Raw genomic sequence first — 19354 nt, 5'->3', positions numbered from 1 at the left:
CTAGATATTTAGGTTCTATGAGAATGGGAAAGCCAAAAACTGGAGAGCGAGCAGTTTGGTTGGTTGCTCCTGCAGCTCTTTGGTGGGACAGAGCTGCTTCTGTTGCATGTTGGCAAGCAGCGAGCTCCTGCTGCAGAAGGCTACATGATCCCCGTGGCTACTTAGGCTCCTTAGACCTGAGCAAAATCCACAGGTTCCACGTGAGATCCGTGGGTCGGTTTGATTTTCCCCAGTGGAGCTTCCTTCCCACAGCCTCGCATTGTCACTGTTCAGATCTCCTGTGAAACCTAATTATTAACATTGCATAATCCCCCAGATACATCAGTTCTGCAGGTAAATGAGGAGAAATTCAAGCTGGAAGGAATCCATCTGCTAAGCCGAGTGACCCTGCAGCTTTATTATTATTATTATGAAGAGGAGGGCTCGTCTCTGGTTTCTAAAGTAAACACGGGAGGTATCTTGGCAGAGGAACGTGCAGCAGAAAGCTGGGATTGCTTTCCCAAATTCTTGGCGGCTTCCCTTGCTGCATGTCAAAGCTGGTATCTTTGCCTAATAGTGATCACCCCTCTGCGAGCTGTTCACTATCTGGCAGCCTGTCTGCATTTCCCCATCCACTTTCAGAAAGAAATCATTAAGGCTCCAACGCTGTGCAGAGAGGTCTGCAGGTGTGGCTCCTGGCTGCTGCCACCCTCTGAGTCCTTCTGTGGGAAGATCCTTGCCCCGAGCACTGAGGGGTCATTTACACTCACCAACCAGAGAAAATGAGCGCATTGCAATGGTTATTTGCTCTTCACCCAGCATCTTATTTCATCCTCCAAGTCAGAGATTTGGGTTAGTTTCTCCTGTTCAAGGACAACCCCCTGCCCACTTTCTTTGCTCCAGATCCTACCTCTCCTACACACCTCGTCTCTCACCCGAGTTTCTTCCCCATTCATCAGCCTGACCACCACCAGCCTTTGTACAGCCAGGCACTGAGTCACCAATTGCACTGAGAAGTTACTAGACTGGAGAACAGTTATGTTTTTCTGAGGAACATCAAGGCACCACATCTGCTGAGTCACTTGGAGAAGAAACTCTTCAAGCCACGGCTTCTGGTGTGTGAACACCAAACTCCAGCAAGTTTAGGGAGAGGATCCTGGAGAAGAAAGCTTGGTCCTTCTCTGCATTGTCTGGTGATCCACACATGGTGCCATAATTCTCCAGCCATGTGGCAGGAAATCAGACCAGTTCTGTTACTTGATCACTTAAGAGACTCAAAGAGCTTTTAACTCAAATCACCTTTTTCTTTTTGACCAAGAGAACTGGAGACCCTTGGAGTGGGTGCCCTGTTACTTAAGAGTCCATAGAAGATGTCTACGAAATGCAAGCTGGTTCTGAATAGATTTACATTACATATGCATAGGGCTTCCCATTATAAAACCTTGACAAAGTTAGGTCATTGCCATAGATGTAGGAAGTTGAGGGGTTTTGCTTAGCAGCCCAAGAAAACTAAGCTGCCTTATGGCTGAAACATCCTTGCCTGTTCCATTCACACCAGAATAAATTTTGGGCTGAAGGAGACCCAACACATCCATTTCAGTAGACAGGAGGTATCTGCAAACAGTGGTAAAAGTCAGTGCTGTAAAGCAAATTTAATCTTTCTCTTCTTTCTCTGCATCAGGTTTTATTGCTGTTGTTATTCTTTCTGTTGTGAGAGATGATCTTTGAGAGAGAATTTTTCTCTCTCTCAAAGTGTATACAAATGCCAGGACATACACTGGCATTTTTCCTGTACCTTTGAGCGACTCATCAGTCTGTACCTCCTTAATTTTACTGAGATCTAGCTGAAACATGTCAAGGAGCCATGAGGATTTTTTCCCATGCAAAGTAGTTTCTTTGCAAAAGAAAAAAAATCCAGTTGTTCTGTTGCAGCAGAAATTGCCGTTTCATTTTAAAAAAATAGTTTTATAAGCAGTAAAAAACCTCTGAGCTTTTGTCTCATGGCAGTCTTGTAAGAGTTCAACTCTAAATAAGAGTTGACTTCCCTTTAGGTTGAAGTGTTCCTCATGGCCTTCCTCCATGTGGAGATGACCTGTCTAATAACAGGTCATCTTTTGCTGCAGGCCTTCCAAAACTGAGGGAAGGAGAATTTTGTCTGTCCTCTGTTGCTTTCTATTTTTTTCTAAAAAGAAAAGTATAGACCTGAAAAGCTTCAGTGTATTTTTGGAGGGAAGCTTTTCTTCCCTGACCACCTCTCATGTTCCTTTCCCATGCATGTTTGGACCAAGATCCAGATAAATATTCTCCGTAGTCCTAAGACCATCCTGTGTACAGAAATCATCCTCCAGGAGGGTGTAAGATGTATGCATGTCTATGTATGACTTTGGAACAATTGATTCAGTATTGATCAGTCCTTGAACCTTTTAGAGGGATTGAATGAGATGAGTCTCGTGACATTTCAGACCAAAGGAGGAGCAGATTCTGTGATGAATGGATGATACGAAAGGAAGCACAACCATAATTTATTGCAAAGTATTTAAATGGTATTTTGATGGATGGTGCAATGAGATGAAAAGCTCTTTCAGGTTTGGGGTCTTTTTTTTTCTTTTTTTTTTTTTTTTTCCAGTTCAGTAGTTCAAAATGGAAGCATCTTTTTCATGGTTGGAAAATCAAGCACTTGATCAGAACTTCCTTTTCCACAGAAATCAAAATATTTCACTTAAGTTTTGAGGTTCTGAGTATTTTGAGATAAACAAAAAAGATATTTACACAAAGTAAAATTGTCTGCAAAACCACCCTCCATTTGTGAAAAATACTCAGAAGTTTTCAGGGTGGGTTTTTTTAATATATATGTATTTTTTATGGGAAATAGATTCATATTAAAAAAAAAAAGTATCCAATCCTAACTGGAAGTTTCAGTAGAGTAGATAAACTAGCGTAGGAATTTGCTCTTCCTCAAATGATCAGAGTTTGGACACAGTGGCAATGAGAAATGGCAAAATTCCTGATGCAACTGGAGCCCTGTGCTCCAGGTCTAAAAAGGAAACACTGCCTGAGATTGCTCAATCAAAACCGCTAATTTGGTATCGATAATTAAAAAAAAGCACACACAAGTGTAACAGAAAGTTCCGTACTGACTGTCTTGGCACAAGAAAAGTCCCTAAAGACATGCTCAGTTTTAAATATGTTTTTAAGTCCCATTGATTAGTGTTAACTTGAGGCGTAGACTGAAGTGCTTTTCTAAATCAAGGCTTCCTGCATTTCCCTTAACAGTATTTTATGACCAGAACGAAAACTAGCTGTAGGATTCATTACAGGGAGAAGGGAAAGAAAAAAAGAGAGAGAGTGCAAAAGGAAGGAAAAACAAAGAGGAGGAAACTTTATGGCTCCGTAAACAGCTGTAAGCAATGTCTCTGGTCGGGTCAGACCGGTCTGAGTTGACAAGGCAGTGTCTCCAATTATATAGCATGCTGTAGCCTGTAAAAATGAAATCAATTTGTTATTTTTCTGGGAGAACATTATAGCGTGAGTTCACACATTTGGTGAGCCTGATGACTCAGTGAAAGCCAAAGAAGGAACTAGCAGACATGTGTGTGTGTGCACAACTGAGTGAGGGTTTGTGTGTGTGTTTAGCATGACCAAATGCATATTCAAAATACATTCTTGGAGGAAAGGGCGAGAAATATAAGTAACTTGCTGTATTAGAACAGTGGACAGTGAAAATCGTGTCATTCTTATAGGGTTACCTAAACACCGCAATGACGGAGCTTTCCATCCATGGTTCTCATTTCAAAATTGGCTTCATCACTAAGGAGTTTCAGGATAAAATTCCCCCAAGCACTTAAACACTTAAGCAATTTAGAAGTCCAAATCCAATCTTCGCAAGGATCTGAGGTCTTTGAGCCCAGTCCTCCAAGGTATTTAGCACTGACATAGCCCAGAACAGACCTCAATTCAGGGGGATGAGCGTTAATGAGAGGTTTGAAACCACAATATATAATTTGTATTGCTGATCATTTAAAAAAGGTTCAAGTTGGAATGCTTTAGGAACAGGGGGGAACTAGGAGGGTTAAGACTAGCCACACTCCTAATTATTATTGAAATTCATAGTAGGAGTCTAAATATCTTTAAATACTGTAGACATTTTTCATTGCTTAATATGTTGCCTTCTCTCTTCCCTCCATTCCCCTAATTTAGCACAATCTGACCCAGAAAATTTGATCTATTTTCATCTAAAACTTGATTCCAATGCCCAAGGTATATAAGCATTATACTGGGTAGAAAGAGACAGGTTCTCTTGCAGGCCAGTCAGTCGTTGCATCGCAAACACACGTATATACATACTTTCCATTTGTCATGAAACCCTGATAGGGGTTAGGCTGGGAGAAGTCAGAAGTAAGGCAGCAAAGGTGTTTACATGAAACTTTAAATTACTCTTCTTTCATTTGCAAGTAACTGTTGTTCCTCATCCCGGGTAAATTTATCCATCAGCAATATCATTAGATGAGTTCATTATAACAACGAGATTTACAGCTCTCATAAACTGCAGTGTAGGTGGCAGATTAAAATGTTAAGGCTTATACATCTCTAGTACCCTGCACTGTGATCCTGGCAAAGCTTATAAGATAAATGGAGCTGGATGGAGGCAGATCTCAGCAGGGAGGCCTCCAAGGAGAAGCCCCAGATGTAGGATGTGGTGTGGAAACAGTATCAGGGTCACAGTGTCCTGGAGCCAGGCTTGAAAACATGGTTTGAGGGGCCATTATTCTGCTGGATAGGTTGTTTTTCAGATGACATGTATAACAGAGGAGTTAATTGCCTAGGGTAATTAAAGAGTTCCTGAGACTTTTTGCAAGGAACCGGGTTGTTAATACTCATATTCTCTCCTCTTCTATTCTGTAGATCCTAAGGGAAGACAAAGTCAAAGAAACATCTCCTGCACTTAGAGTGGAAGGTGCTGAGTGTTGTGGTGTGCCTTAGTTCCTGTGGGAATTCACTGTCCTGGCCAAACCTCAGCTCAGATAATTACCTTCTGCTTTCTTAGCATCCACTCGAAGTTGCCACTGAGTATGTTATTTTCCAAATCCAGACCCAAACTACTATTGGGTGTTATAAATAAACTGCCACGGTCCACGTTAGAGATAGCTGCCACCTGTCTCTCAGCAAAGACTTTCCTTGGTGTCCTCTTACCGGCCCTCTAGGAATTTCTGAGATTCAGCAAAAAAGGGTGAGATTTCTGGTCCCTACCTTTAGCTTGCTAAAAACAAGGTGTCTAGTTTATGCTCATCACTTTTCCACAGCCAGTGCCGCCTGCTAGGCATCTCCAGTGATTCAGCCCACCTATCTGAGGCACCTATCTTAGGATGGGCTGAATTGCCCTCTGGAGATGCTGATCTTGCTCCACGGACTCTAGTAGACAGCTAACTTGGCCGAGATGCCTAACTTTTAAATGGTCAAAGTCGGGTGAGATGAGTCCCACGCTTAGAGATCCTCTGATGAAAGGTGCTAGAGAAATACAATGCTGCATCATCATCACCATCATTATTATTAATGCAGGGCAAGGGTGAGGGAATTATTCATGGGAGAAAAGTTACCTCCATGCCTGCGTGTTTGCAGTATCGGACCTAGTCGCACAATTGTGTATGTAGTCTCTGGGCTAGAAGAGAAAAATAATTTAAATATAACTCTTGTGCTCTACTTTATGATGAAAGAAGAGATATCTAACAAGAGAAGTGGAAAGAACAGTTAATCCAGTAGGTTTCAGTCTTTTTTTTCCAGGCTGGAAGAAAAAAATTCTGGAAGGACAGACACCTACATAGTGAATTTGATCTGTCTAACAACAGGCTTAGGTTTCCCAGTTCTTTTTGTGAACCTCTTAGGAGTAGTCTGTTGACAGCCAGATGCTCAGAGACCAAAAGTTGAAGACATCACTGCTATCAAATGTTACAGACACTGATAATCTCTGAGTTAAAATATGTTGCTTCCATAATTAGTGTTAGACTACTTAGGCCTAGGTTTGGTTATTACTGGACAATACACAAACAAACAAAAAATATCCTCAAACTGAAAAAATAATAATGATAATTACTTACTTGATTCATGTCTTCTAGAGCTAGACCTATTGCTTTGCTAATATATGTTGAGGTGGTTTTCAAATTTTCAACTAAAAATTAATTAAAAATTTCATTATTCTCCACATTTTGTAATTGCTAGAGTTTGGGATAGCTTTAATGTCATGGAAGAAAATCACTTCCATCCAGGAAGGACATTAGCTAGCAGAATTATTTCCTTGTCCATTTAAAATTATGGGGTTTGGCAAGTTCCATTTCCTTTCTTTCCATTCTAAAATTTCTCCAGGTTTTATTTGCATTTCCTTAGGAAAACAGAAAAATAATCACAACATATGCTAGAGTATTAGTGTTTTTCTGTGAAAAAGAATGCCATTAAATGAATGTAGATTTATTAATTTTTCTGCCTGTCCACCCACCTGGCCTCTGGGCTGGTGGTTCAACTCTACAGAAAAATTTCATGGAGACTGGGAGTTGATGTATGCTATAGGAGTGTAAAAGAAGACACAGCAGGCTCAACAACATCTCCTGTGCCTGGTGCCTAGCTCTGGCTGAGATGTTCTGGAGTATCTTTCCCAGTTTCTGGTTGTCCATGGTAGGCAGGCACCACAGCACTTCAGTCGTGTATGCCAGCCGTGTGTTGTGAGGGTTTGTGAGAACTGAATCAAGGCTGACTTGCAGATTCTATCCCAAGAGTCTCTTGAACATTCAGGGGCTATTGGCCATTCATGGCAGCCTCCATTTTTTTTTTTTTTTTTTTTTTTTTTTTTTTGGAAACTTCACAGCCTCCTAGGAGCTCAGTTCTCCCCAAAAGTGCTTTCAGGCATCCTCAGGTGCATGAAGTTCATGCTGCTCAACCTTAGCAGCCCATGGGGGATTATGGGTAGGGCACCAGAGAGGGCCTAATTCTGATGCTGTAGGATGGAGTAAGGGCTGCCCACTCATCACTTGCAAGCAGCTTCCCTGTGAGTCCTTCTGGCCTAGCACAAGGAAATGTGAGACAACCTTTGTTGGGTTTTCCTTATGGCCTGACAGGACCTATGAAGACTTCTCCAGCCACCTTCTTCGTTTCCATATTTTAGTGTCATAATACCAAGGCTGTGTTCTGAGCGTGTCTTTTTTAGATAGGCAGCTCTGCAGAACTTGTCCCCTTCTTCATAGTGTGTCTGAGATTCATCTTCAAAGAGTTAGATGTGGCACCATCAAAAGGCAGAGAAAATAAGTGAGAAAGGAAAAGAGAGTGAGTTGAACCTCTGGAGATCTGAACAGGTTATGAGAAAGGATTTGAAAGTATGACCTCCTCCTGTTAGGGGATCCCATGCAAAGGGAGCAGCGTGGAAGAAAACCTAGGGCATCTGCAAGTGAACATAAATCCGCTCTGTTATAAGCAGAAGGACATCTTCTGACTTAACTTCTGCAGCAGGACTGGCTGCCACCTTACATCTGTGTAAGGCAAGGTCACTGCTATTGCTCAGTTTTCAATATTCAGTGGGGACTTAAGTGCTCTCTGGGTCTTATCCTGGGTCATTAGACAAGTTACACTCTTGCTGCAAAACATTAATAAATGCAGTTATTTAACCTGTGTTGGGGACTCCAGAAGGACATCCACTGAGGAAGTTCTGAGCCGTACTTGGAGCCAGCAAAAGGCCTCTCCAAGATGAATAGCAAAACAGAGCTCCTACAGAGTTCAAGAATAACAGAATTCAGGAAGAAGCAAGTAGGTATACACGCCTCTACATGCTGCTACTGATGTGTCAAGGACTTTTGACAGCCATACTGAGAAGGCAGGGACCTTAAAAAATCAGTAGAGTGGTGCTGTACAGCAAGGTCATCCAGAACTGAAGCCTTCTCTTTTTCTCAAAAAGCTATAAGCATGTATTTCCTGCATATTTCTTCCCCATAAACTGGCTGGGGTGTCCATTCCAAGAGGGAGGGTACATATAATTTATTAAGAAGGTGGCCAGGTACTTATTTACAACGGCTCTGCTGAAGGAGCAGATAGATTGAGATAAAGGAAATGAAGAGCTCTCTAGGTGTGTTGGCAAAGAAAAATGCTCACTGAAAGTTGAATTAAACCCTTCGGGGCATGCAAGGCTTAAAGATAAGCCAAGAACTTTGGCTGTGGACATACAGAATAGTGTTTTCATGGCTCCTCCTGAGCTAATGGGAAGAAAAAGCTAATTGGTTTGAAAAGAACAGCTCTTTGACCCTTTTCTGTGGTTCAAACTTGAGCTGTACCTGCTCTGGGGATGAGTGTTTTTGTAAACTTGAGTGCTTCACAAATTCTGCAGTGAAAAAAGAGGCTGGTGTCAATGCATCCAGGAAGTGTTGGTGCTTAAGAAATTTGAAGATGATGCCTGGTTAGACCACAATAGATTACACTTGGCCCTATTTCTCAACACTACATTTTCAAAATCACCCACATGCAGAAGACAGTTTAGAAGCAGATCACAGGAGAGTGGAAAACGCAAAAGACAAGTTTAATCATTGGAAACAGTGAGAAAAATGAATGATGGGAGTTACTAGTGAGTTGAGTAATACTGAAATGAGATTCTGATCTTTATAGACTTTCCCAATGTTTTCTAAAGGTTTTGGTTGTTGGGTTGTTGGTTTTTTGGGGGGGGAGGGTTGGAAGGTTCATAAAGTTCATATCTTATGATCAATAAAAATGACAGGAACCTGAAAGAATTTGGTTTTCCTAAAGATAAATTGACTTTAGAGAGAGAGAGAAAATGTTTACACCTGGAAGCTGGAAGCAAAGTAGAGACCAAAAGTGGGTGCTCTGATAGATGTTATCACACTCCAGAGTCTGCAAGTGAGCTAGGAAGAGGACTGTGCTTAGCTACGTTTAACAGCAGAGGTACTGTTCAAGGAGCGATGTTCTGAGATTCCACCCTGTATCTTCAGCTGAAAGTCAAGTGACTACACACTCCTCCCTGAAATGCCAAATTTGCATTACACTCTCTCAGTGCCTGATGACGCCTTGAGAACAAGACTCTTGCTGAAGATTGTCTTTGGCAGATTAAAGTTTCCAGACTGTAACATAGATCAAAGCAAGGTGTGACTGTTTCCCTACTGTATTGAGAAGGGAGCAGTGTGAAAAGCAATTAAAAGTATTTCTACATGTTTTTATTTTTTTTTATCTTAGATGATCTTCCCAGCAACGGAAACGAATAGTTGAGGGCACCAACCTATAAACTCCTCTTCCCCTGACTGATGTTTTCACTCTACCACTGTAGTAACCACTAAAAAACATAGAGACAGGCATGAGTTTGGTTGGTCAAATAAATTAAAGTTTATGAGACTGGAATCATAAAACTTCATCTGAGTCCTATTGAAATAGTTCAAGAAAGCCCTCCTGGCTTCACAGCATGATGGATGGAGCCTGCAGCAGGTTGATTCTGTCTCAGTGTCTTTGGTGGGAACTGAATGGGGCACTTTTGAAAGCTTTGGGAAGGATGCTGGTGACTCTAGTTGATATGGACATAAGCTCTACAGATGTTTCCACCAAAGTTAGCTTTAGACACTGGAAAGTGTCCCCATCCTGGACTCTCTGTATAGTCAGTGACTAAACTATTCTCTGAAGGATGAGTCAGAGCAACTACGTTAGTGCTCTTCTCTGGAGGCTTCGATGAAGGCATCTGTCTCTCCCCATTGTTTACAGAGATCAGACCATCTAGCTCCCAAGCCCAAAGTTGGCATCTGTGAATACCTCCTAGCTCTCAGTCCTCAGGGGGTTGAATGGTTGAAATTTGGAAATGTGGTACTGTAAGACTCTGCGTTCCCAACAAGGCCACAGAGGCAACACGCTCAAGTTCCCTGAAGTCTAAAACAGTGTTGTAAAAGGTGTCTTTAGTCCAGAATCTGTGATCCAATGCTTTGTATATAACTTAACATTCAAACAAAAACATACACAGTGCAAAGTGAAAATACTCTTTGGCTTGGCATAGGTTCCATTTCACAGGTGCTTTTCTGCCACTAGTTGTCCCTGAATTAATCTAAAGCTCAAGAAAACCTATATCAAGCCACTTAGATAGGGAAAACATGTTACCTGGGTCCTTTCCTTGGTCTTCTCCTGTGGGTTCCTGTGGGCTTCTGCAGGAACTTGCCTCCTTCCTACAGCTCAGCTCTTTGCATGGGCTTCAACGCAGCACTTTTAGTTTTCCTGAGTGAGACTTTTCCAAGGAACGTAGCCATCCCAATTGTTAGGTATCATGGCATGATTCATCTGGAGACTTTTACAGTGCAGACATATCCCACTCAACCAGTCACCCAGGCTGCCTTGCTACTCTAGCCAATACAGTCAATGGAGGCAAGGCCATGATTCATCTCATCCCAAAGCTGATATCTAAAATGAAGCTGATGAATCGTGCCCTACAAGTGCCTGTTTCTCTCCACTGATTACAAAAGTAGTCTGAGATGAGTAGATCACTTGGAGATGTCCATGTTGCAGACATCAGAAGGTAGGTGAGATGAATACAGTTCCTGGTCAATGTAAGCCCTCCCTCTTTTAATGCAATGGAGAGAGAGAGGCACTTCTGGAGGGCAGTTCATGCTATTTGTCTCATCTTCCCTCCATGCGGTAGGATGAATTGTCCTCGAATGTTGAGATTAATCTTCTCCCAACAGTGCAACTGAGGTGGAAAGAGGCATCTAAGTTTAGGAAATTAGCTGAAAATCCTTTGCTTTCCCAGGCACCTCCTACCTTGTCCACTTACAGTTCATTTACTGGAGGGCATATTCTTGGCTGAGCTGCTTATCTTGGTTCTAGACTCCTACCTAGAGTCATTTGGGATCCATAAATGGATGTCTTTATGTCTCACTTGCCTGGAAAGGACTGATTTGAAAAGCCTAGTCTATGCACACCTAGTAAAGCCACTGAGTTCAGCCTAAAATCCCCTGGTACCTGACCATCTGAATGTCGATCTCCTTCTCACTTCTGTCCCCTCTTGACCAGGTACCCACCAGGAAGGGAGCTAATTGACCACAAATACCCTGCTCCCGTAAAAAAGACAGACCACAATTTTTATCCTAGCCTAGAGAAGTGCTAAAGTCAAGCTAGTTTTCTTCTGAACTCCAGCAATGATAGAATTCTTGTACTTTTTTTAGTCAGAGCAACAGAGAGTGAAGGCATATTCCCTGACTGCCCTGTTGATAATTCAAACACACCAGGCTGTTCCCAAATGAAAACCACAAAGCAAAAATGAATGTAAACAGCAATACACACTGCCCAGGCAGGTTTCTGTTTGTCATTAATTCTGAGCAGAAAAGTCAATCAAGAGATTTAATTAGAAGAAAAGGAAATTATACTCTAAAAATCCCTTCAGTTTTAGTAATCAAGGTTATTATTAGAAGCACCAGTAAAAACACTTGAAAAATCTATATAATTAGCTACATATCTGCTGATCTCTCTGCATAGCTGACTTGTTTGTCTCTAAGGCTTCAACCAATATAATGGTTCATGGACACTCCTTTCAACAGACTTCCATTTGGCTGAGCACAGAATTTGCACTCAAGTTTTGTTGGTGGGTTTTTTTGGTTTTTTAAATTTCACTCTCCTCACTTTAACCCAAGCAATTTACAGATTAATGGTCAAAGCAGGCTCTCCATATCATTGTGACAGTACAGCAAAGCTGGCATCGTTTTGTAAAAATACAGCCCTACTTTTGAAAATTCCCAAAATGAAACTGGTGTGAAAATAAAGTGAAAATGTGCTAAACTAATATCCAGAAGGACACTGGCAGACATTTTCATAATTTAGTTTTAAAACACTTCAACGTGATTAGAAAGCCCCAGTATAAAGCTTTGCAAAGTGTATGCCCGGATTAAACAGTTGTAGAAATACTTTGCTAGAGTATCTTTTCTAGACCTCACTTTCAGGGATGTTACCAATATGCCAACCATGGCTCCCAACTTTCATGCACCTATGCACGAGTGTTTCTAGTAACATGAGTACCACTGTCTACACAGGGGAATAGCGTTGACATTGGATCCATATTAAGCCATAGGAGAGTTTTGACCAGGTTGTTTCTATGCCAGCAGGGCTGTATTTTCCTCTGCAGCACAGGAAAATTAACTGCTTATGAAAGCATCATGGAGTAGTGAGTTTATGTAGCACTCCCACAACATTTAGCTCAGAGTTGTTTTTTTTAAGTTCTCAAGGTCCAAACTGCTTGAGTCTTTTAGGGTTAGTTTCAGTGTACAGATGTTACCTGGTAAGGTTCAAATATATAGGGCACGCTGGTGAACTGTATGATGATTGTCAATTTTTGGTGTTCCCCTTCCAGAGACATGGAGCATGGTTTCTTCTGCTGTTGGTGTTATCATTTTGTGTAGCTCTGAAAGTGCTTTTTACTCTCTAATCCCTGGGCTTTGTCAGCTGCCAGAATTTCCTATGAAACCTACCTGTTCTTGTACAGGTGCATTTGTCTTTCAAAGAAAGAAATATGGGTTTGGCCCTCTGGTTGCAAAGTAAACTAGCTGTATGAACTGAGCTCTTCTTTGGGAAGAAGCAGCACAATGATGGATTAAGGCTTTGAGATGATGAAGAAAAGGGAATGAATATATTAAAGGTCGAGTTACTTGCCTTGTTGGGCCTGCAAGGAACTTCAGGAGAGACATGATGTTTTTTTGGGGGACAGATTACGGTGGAAAGGACATTTTCTGTAGAGAGGGAATGCAGAGGAACTGAAGATGTTGATTGTCTGTCGCCATTCTTGTGAACCAAGTACAAAAGTGAAAGTCAACCTGACAGCATCTCTTTTTCCTTGGTTTTTTTTTTCAGGTCCTTGGCAATTGGGCACCAGTATTCCTCCCTGGGGACTCAGCCCATCCTCTGCGGGAGCATCCCAGGACTGGTACCCAAGCAGCTACGCTTCTGTCGGAACTATGTGGAGATCATGCCCAGCGTAGCAGAAGGGGTGAAGATTGGGATCCAGGAGTGCCAACACCAGTTTCGAGGGAGAAGGTGGAACTGCACAACCGTCAATGACAGCTTAGCCATCTTCGGGCCTGTGCTAGATAAAGGTGAGTGCAGTGATACAGGTTTGGCAACAGCAACATCCATGGTGGAGTTGCAGCAGAGATCTTGAGAAACCTCCTGTGAACTCATTTGCTTGTGATAAAGTGCCATGTAAAATGGGCTGTTGGGGACAGGACTTGAGCTTGATAAAGGAGACCTGTGACACAGGCAGGGAAAATTTTGTTGGCCCAGGGCCTCATCCAAGCATTTCAAACCTGACCCAGAGGTGTTTTGTAGAGACAAGAACATAATTAAGCCTTGTCATAGGGATAGCAAGTAAATCTGTGCCTCCTCAATGTAAGGAGGGTGGTTACCCACCACCTCCATTGTACAACCAACATCCACTCATGGGTAATCACTATTTCTACCTCAAACCTCTACTGGGATTGCATAGGTGATCCAGAGAACTGCTTGGAGCAGGAGGTTGGACCAGAGACTTCCCAGGGTACCTTTCAACATGAATTATCATATGATCCTATGCCCCTTGGAAGGAACACAAAGGATTATTATCTTTTCAGTGGTCAAGCTGGACGTCTGGCTCCTTTTCTGACCCCATGACATTTCATGCTGCATTTTCAGCTCTCTCGATGATAGCAGAGGGGAAATGATGTGCTGTTGGAGATGGTTCCTAGGGGCTGGACTTATCAGATACCATCAGTTTTGATACCGTAATGGGATACAATGAAGATCAAAGGCCTGAGGAAATCGCTATTAGTTAATGGTTCTGCTTTCATTGGTTATGAAGGTGGCAAATTAAGACAGGTTGCTAATTCAGGCAAATACTGCTGACACAGCACCCATTAATATAAGTGGGAGCTCTTGGAAATGTTTTGCCCCAAGTTGTTGATTGCAGTGGGATTTAAGCACTTAGTTAACTCTGAGTATCTGGTCTTTTCCCCTGTAAGTTGGCAGGAGCCTATTTTAGCCCGTAAGAACTGTTTTGTCCGTCTTTGCCCTTGTAGCAGAATTTTTAAAGTCCAGCCTGCTCCTGCTGGTCTCAGTAACTCTGGATCAAGAGTTTGATCTGCCTTTCCCTTTAGCACAGTGAGGTTCATCCAAGAAGCAGACTCACTTTACATCCGATTCCTGCCCCGATGGTAAGTCCAGGTGCCCTGTGCAGAGCTGTGCAGGAATATGGCTGCATCATTTTAGGAGAGCACCAGCAGAAAAGGCTTGGAAGTCCTCTTTTCTTTCTCTCTTTCCTTCTTTTTTGGTTTTGCAAAAGAGTAACAGTTAGAGGTTCCTGACAGTCTGAGAGTTGGAATTACTTTGTCTGGAATAGTGGAGTAGCACCGTTTGACCTCGTATGAGAGATGAGGGAGCATCTGGGATAGTTTCAGGGAATTTCCTGAGTTGGTATATGTAGCTGATCTACACCAACCTTAGGGCATGTTCTTCCAGTGCTTGCCATCTGGAGACAGGGGGTTGGTTTGTTTTTCCCCTGCTGCATTACTGAGAAGAGACTTGGGCATTTCTTCTTGCAAGAATTTTGAAAAATAGGGCAGCCAAGGGAAAGCAAAGCATTGATTTGTATCGTGGCAGGGCCTCCATGAACCAGAACAGATATTTTGCATGCACCCAGCAGGAGAAGGGGTGGTTTCAGCTGGTGGGGTTACCCCGTTAGACCTGGGGTTAGCTGGTTGGAGCTGAGGCACTGTATTAACGTTGGTGTCACTATTCAGGTTTAGCGGTGAGAGATCACCCCAAAATAATTACACCTGTAAGATCTGCAGTGTGGTGCACTTAAGCCCATATCAAAGTGTCATACCACAATGTTTTGCATGCAATTAAAGCACCCGTTCTGGGTACATTACTCCTGGGTGACTACAGCAGTTGAATCAGGCCAGCAGAGCCAAGCTGAGTATTTTTCCCCTGCACACAAACCCAACGTGACATGCCCAAGTTCATTCACTGGGCACAGGCAGTAAGTGAACCAGATAACCCAATGTCTGTGCCTCGTCACAAGGCTGGATGTCCTCAAGGGCACACGGAGCACCTCATGCTCCCACATGGTCTCAGATTAGATGCTCCACATCTCCTGTAGCAATTGTACCCTGTGCATGAGGAAAGCGATCCTCACCTCCTCGTTGACCGAAGGAACCCCGATCCCACAAGCTGCCAAACGCTCTTATCTCACAACAGTGTCGACACAAAAAGTCTGTCCCTGCTTGAGACTGCAGGTTTTCGGTAGCCGGGCTCAGGGAGGGAAAGAAGGCTGGGACGATTTCATAAGTGAAGAATGTTGTTCCTTGAGGGAGAATCAAACCACCCTTCAGTTTTGCTTCACCTACAGCAGGAGGGGGGAGAAAAAAAAACAGCTCAGTCACATTCTTGTGCAGCAGATCCCCCAGGGTAGGAACATATTTGAGTTCCTACCCAGAAAGAGAGAAGAAGAAAAGGAGAGAAAGCAAGCAAGCAAGCAAAACTCTGTTTTGCAGCTTGGATTTTAAGTCACCCAAGATCTAACTGCAGCTTCTCATTTGAGTCAATAGGGACCCTGTAGTCCCTCAGCACAAACCAGCGTAGCCACTAAAGCAACTCCCTTTGCCTTACACGACTATCTGCAGCTCTTTCATTGAAAAGGACCGATTTTAATGCCTTCAGGAAATCCTTTCTAGGTCCAAATCTCACTGAGGCTGCTTCACTGTCTGGGCTGCCCTTGCTGCTTTGGTATCTCATTGCTAATTCAGGGCTAGGCTTGAGCTGTGATTCAGCGGTGCCAAACTGTCACCAGACTCCGGTCCTGTTAAGAGCCATATTCTGATATCTTGTCTAAAACCAGACTCTTTTTTCCCATCATCCTGTTTATGGAAAGAAATCCCACATGTTTTAGCTACAACTATATTTATGTGTATTTTTTTTTAACATTTCCATAGCCACGCCTAATGAATCGCATATTAAACAGCAATAGTATTCATGAGCTCGGCTACAAGGGAATGGTGATGTTCAGGGGATCCAGACCTGCTGCTATTTGGAGGCAATACTTGACAGGCTTGGCCCTATGTCCCTCTAGCTCTTCGCACGTCACTCAGGATATATGAAGAGCAGAAATCCCTCATCCCATCCATCTATTTGATTACTCTGTTTTGCAGGTTCTTGGCTGTGGAATAAATGTTGCCTATTCAAAGGGAACAGAGTCACCTTCCTCGCTGTGCTGTGCTACCTGCATGGGGAATCATTCAGACATTAGCAGGAGGTGAAATTGCTACGGGGCTGTTGGAAGGGGTTTATTTCTCCTCCTTTGTGGTCTTGGGAGCGTATGAGCAGCTGTGCAGCTCCATGGAGAAACATTCAGAGAGGTGCCACTGTTGGGTCTTTCTTGCAAAGCACTAGGAAATAGGTGTCTCAGGTACTTTAGACTATTTGGAATGCAAAGAACAAGATGCCTATATAGGAAAAGAAGTGAGCCTGATCTCTTTACTTCTACCTAAACCTACCTATATGTTTATCAATCATATATAAGAGGCTATGGGTAATGTAATTTCTAGTGTCCCAGAAGTTCAAATCTCAACTACTGGACAGCAGAAGGAATCCCTCACTTGAACTTTTCTAACAGAGTAATTTCTAGAGGAAAAAAAATTGTTCTCATTTGTTTCTTCACCTGTATTGTGTGAAGCAGTGGAGCAGAACACGGCCATAGCCACACGACCTTAAATGATCACCTGAGCCACAGCTCATGCCCAGCCACTTACCCGAGAGGTCTGGCGGTTTGTAAGGCAGGTGCTGTATCATCTTTCAGTTCCCAAGGACAAGGGAAGATTGCTGAGTTGCCTTTAAAAATGTACAGGATGAAACATCGGAGGATAAAACATAGTAGAGGGACATGCCATCACTGGCAACAGAAAATGAACTGTGCCACCTAACAGGCATTTTCTATCTCAAACTTAAGTGGAACTTACTGGGAGTTGTGTCTTTTGCCCTGTTTTTAACATTTATGGACTGAAGACACTGTTTAGGTTTATGTTTATGTTGTGGTGCATTTTCTAGTCTCTCAACACTATGTGAGCTCTCTTTGAAACTCCTCTGGGCAGAAATATGAACTGATCTCAAGAGAATACAATAAAAGCTTATCATGGCCCTGTCTCTTTAAAGGACCAGGGCATATAATTAAGTCAAAATAAAAGTTTCCTCCCTCTCCTCCCCCCGTTCAATAAAAGTAAATTACCTCAAACTATGTAAGCCCCCAGTTCGTTTAAATTTTAAAAGGGATCCCTTGTCTATCTATTTCTTTCACTCACTCCCACCTCCTTCTGCTAAAGACTGGCTGGGGCTTTAAACCTGCCAGCTGGACTGAGAAATGGTTAATAGTTATTGTGGAGGAGCAGCTTTTAATGAACTATTGAAGAATGATACATTGATGGAGTAATGGGAGTTTAAGTCGCTCTGTAATGAAACAGGTTCTCAGCGCAGACCCATTGTGGTGTAAATACAGCACGTCTCTCCCACTGTTTGGTCAGGACTAAATAGCAGAGGCCAGAGGGGGGTCAGCTTATGGGGTCTCCGCTTTAGTTAATCAATCTGATTGGATTAGGGTCACTGCGATCCCTAATAATGTCAAAGGTTACGCCAAATTGGATTAAATGCTTTGTTGGAGAGGGCTCAGATTCTTTCAGCTTTCGCCGATGGGGCTTGTTTATTAGAGTTTAACACTCGTGCAACCTTGGGAAGCCACACCGTCCCTTTTTGTACGTCGGGGCGTTTGCCGGCGTGCGAGGGGGTTTGAACGAGCTGGGGCGGGTGCGCGCGCGTCCCGTTGCTTTGTCAAGTGTCTGCGCCCGTCGGATGTGCCCTCTGAGGACATATATCAAATTCCCCACTGGACAAATGAGACCCTAATGGGTGATGCGGAGGCTCGGAGGCATAAATTCATTCCGGAAATAATTGTTGGCCGTCGCCCCTGCTAGAAGGCAAATGACGAGAGCCACAAAAGCAGTGGAGTGACCCACTGTTCGTGTCCCCCCTGGGCTAGCCCCATTCCTGTCCAGCAAAGAGATGTTCTTTTTGATACAGCTCCTGTCTGTGCAGTTACCGGGATGAGCATGGAATGAAATACAGAGTATTCTAGATCACTTGATTGCTTCATTATTAAACTGGGTAGATGTCTTTTCTTCTAGCATTTCCAACGCAAATCAAGGTGGGATGGGATAGGATGAGATCCTCTTGTCATCTTATCCAGGGAGACTATGAAGAATTACTATTATCTTCACTCATGATGTTCCTGAAGATGACACTGTCCTATAGACATGGTGGAATATCCTTCAGAAAATGATACCAAATAATCTCTCAAAGGCCACCTGGCAATGGAAAGGGGCAGCAAAAATAGTGTGTTTTTGTAAGAAATATGAGATCTCTGGATCTCAAATGCCTCTTTCCTTCCTGCGGTAGAGTGCACACTGCATGTTTATAGCCTGCCAGGACTGTCAGATTATCCAAGCAGACTTCTTGCATGATGCAGACTGGAGATTTCACCTCAAGAATTCTGGAATGAAACCAAAGTCTGGATTTGACTACGACATCTCTTCCCAAAGGACATCTTGCCTTGACATACCACCAAGAGACAGACAATCTATCTACCTCCCCTTTTACAAGTCTCCTCATTTCTAATGCGACACTGCTCTGGTGTTGACAACCAGCCAGTATGTTTTCCTTTGCTAGATTCAGAATAGCTCTTCTAGAACAGAGCGTTTTCTTTGCTACTTACACTTTATAAAAAGTTAAAATTGAGGCAGTGGGTCAGCAAAAGTTTGGGTCCATTATGTCAGACAGTAAGACAGGTCAAGGGAGTTCCATTTGATGCTGGGGTCCTGTGGGGCATGATTCGTCTGATGTATTCTAGACAGTTAGGATTAAATTATTCACACCCTGAAGTTTCTACATCTCTCCATCAATCACTGAGGGAATCCAGGGAGACCGGCTCTTGATGAGAAGATTCCTGCTCCCAGGGACCACATGAAGGGCAGAGCAGGCATTTGTCTGGCTCATGAGAGTTGTGGGATTCAAGTCACATCCAGTTTCATACGGGATGCTGGGCACTGTTACCTTTGCAGCTAGGCATAATTTGGACTAGGCTTATTTTGCAGCTAGGCTTATTTTGAACTCTAGACCTTTTGGGGCTAAGCCTCATTTCTTGTCTCTCTCAAGAAAGCCAAAACGTAGCTGTGTTCATGGGTTGACTCTTTTGTCCCTGTTACTACTGTGGAAGGGAAAGCTTATCTTGTGTCTAGCAAAATCCATGTGAGGTTTTCCCTGGGTTTAGCAAGAACGGAACAAGACTTTTAAATTCAGT

The 19354-nt window shown here is 43.0% G+C and overlaps 1 protein-coding gene across 1 annotated transcript in view; it reads left to right on the top strand.

Moving 5' to 3' along the window:
- WNT3A (Wnt family member 3A) overlaps window positions 1–19354 on the top strand; it is an 87309-nt gene that overhangs the window by 37089 nt on the left and 30866 nt on the right. Inside the window, exon 2 of the mRNA XM_075747164.1 lies at window positions 12832–13073. Coding sequence (XP_075603279.1) covers window positions 12832–13073 — 242 coding nt within the window. The remainder of the gene's footprint in view (window positions 1–12831; window positions 13074–19354) is intronic.

Source organism: Balearica regulorum, chromosome 2, assembly GCF_011004875.1.
Source record: "Balearica regulorum gibbericeps isolate bBalReg1 chromosome 2, bBalReg1.pri, whole genome shotgun sequence".
NCBI classification, from domain to species: domain Eukaryota; kingdom Metazoa; phylum Chordata; class Aves; order Gruiformes; family Gruidae; genus Balearica; species Balearica regulorum.
The sequence above is the reverse complement of the archived record's forward strand: the minus strand, read 5'-3'. Positions and strand labels throughout refer to the sequence as shown.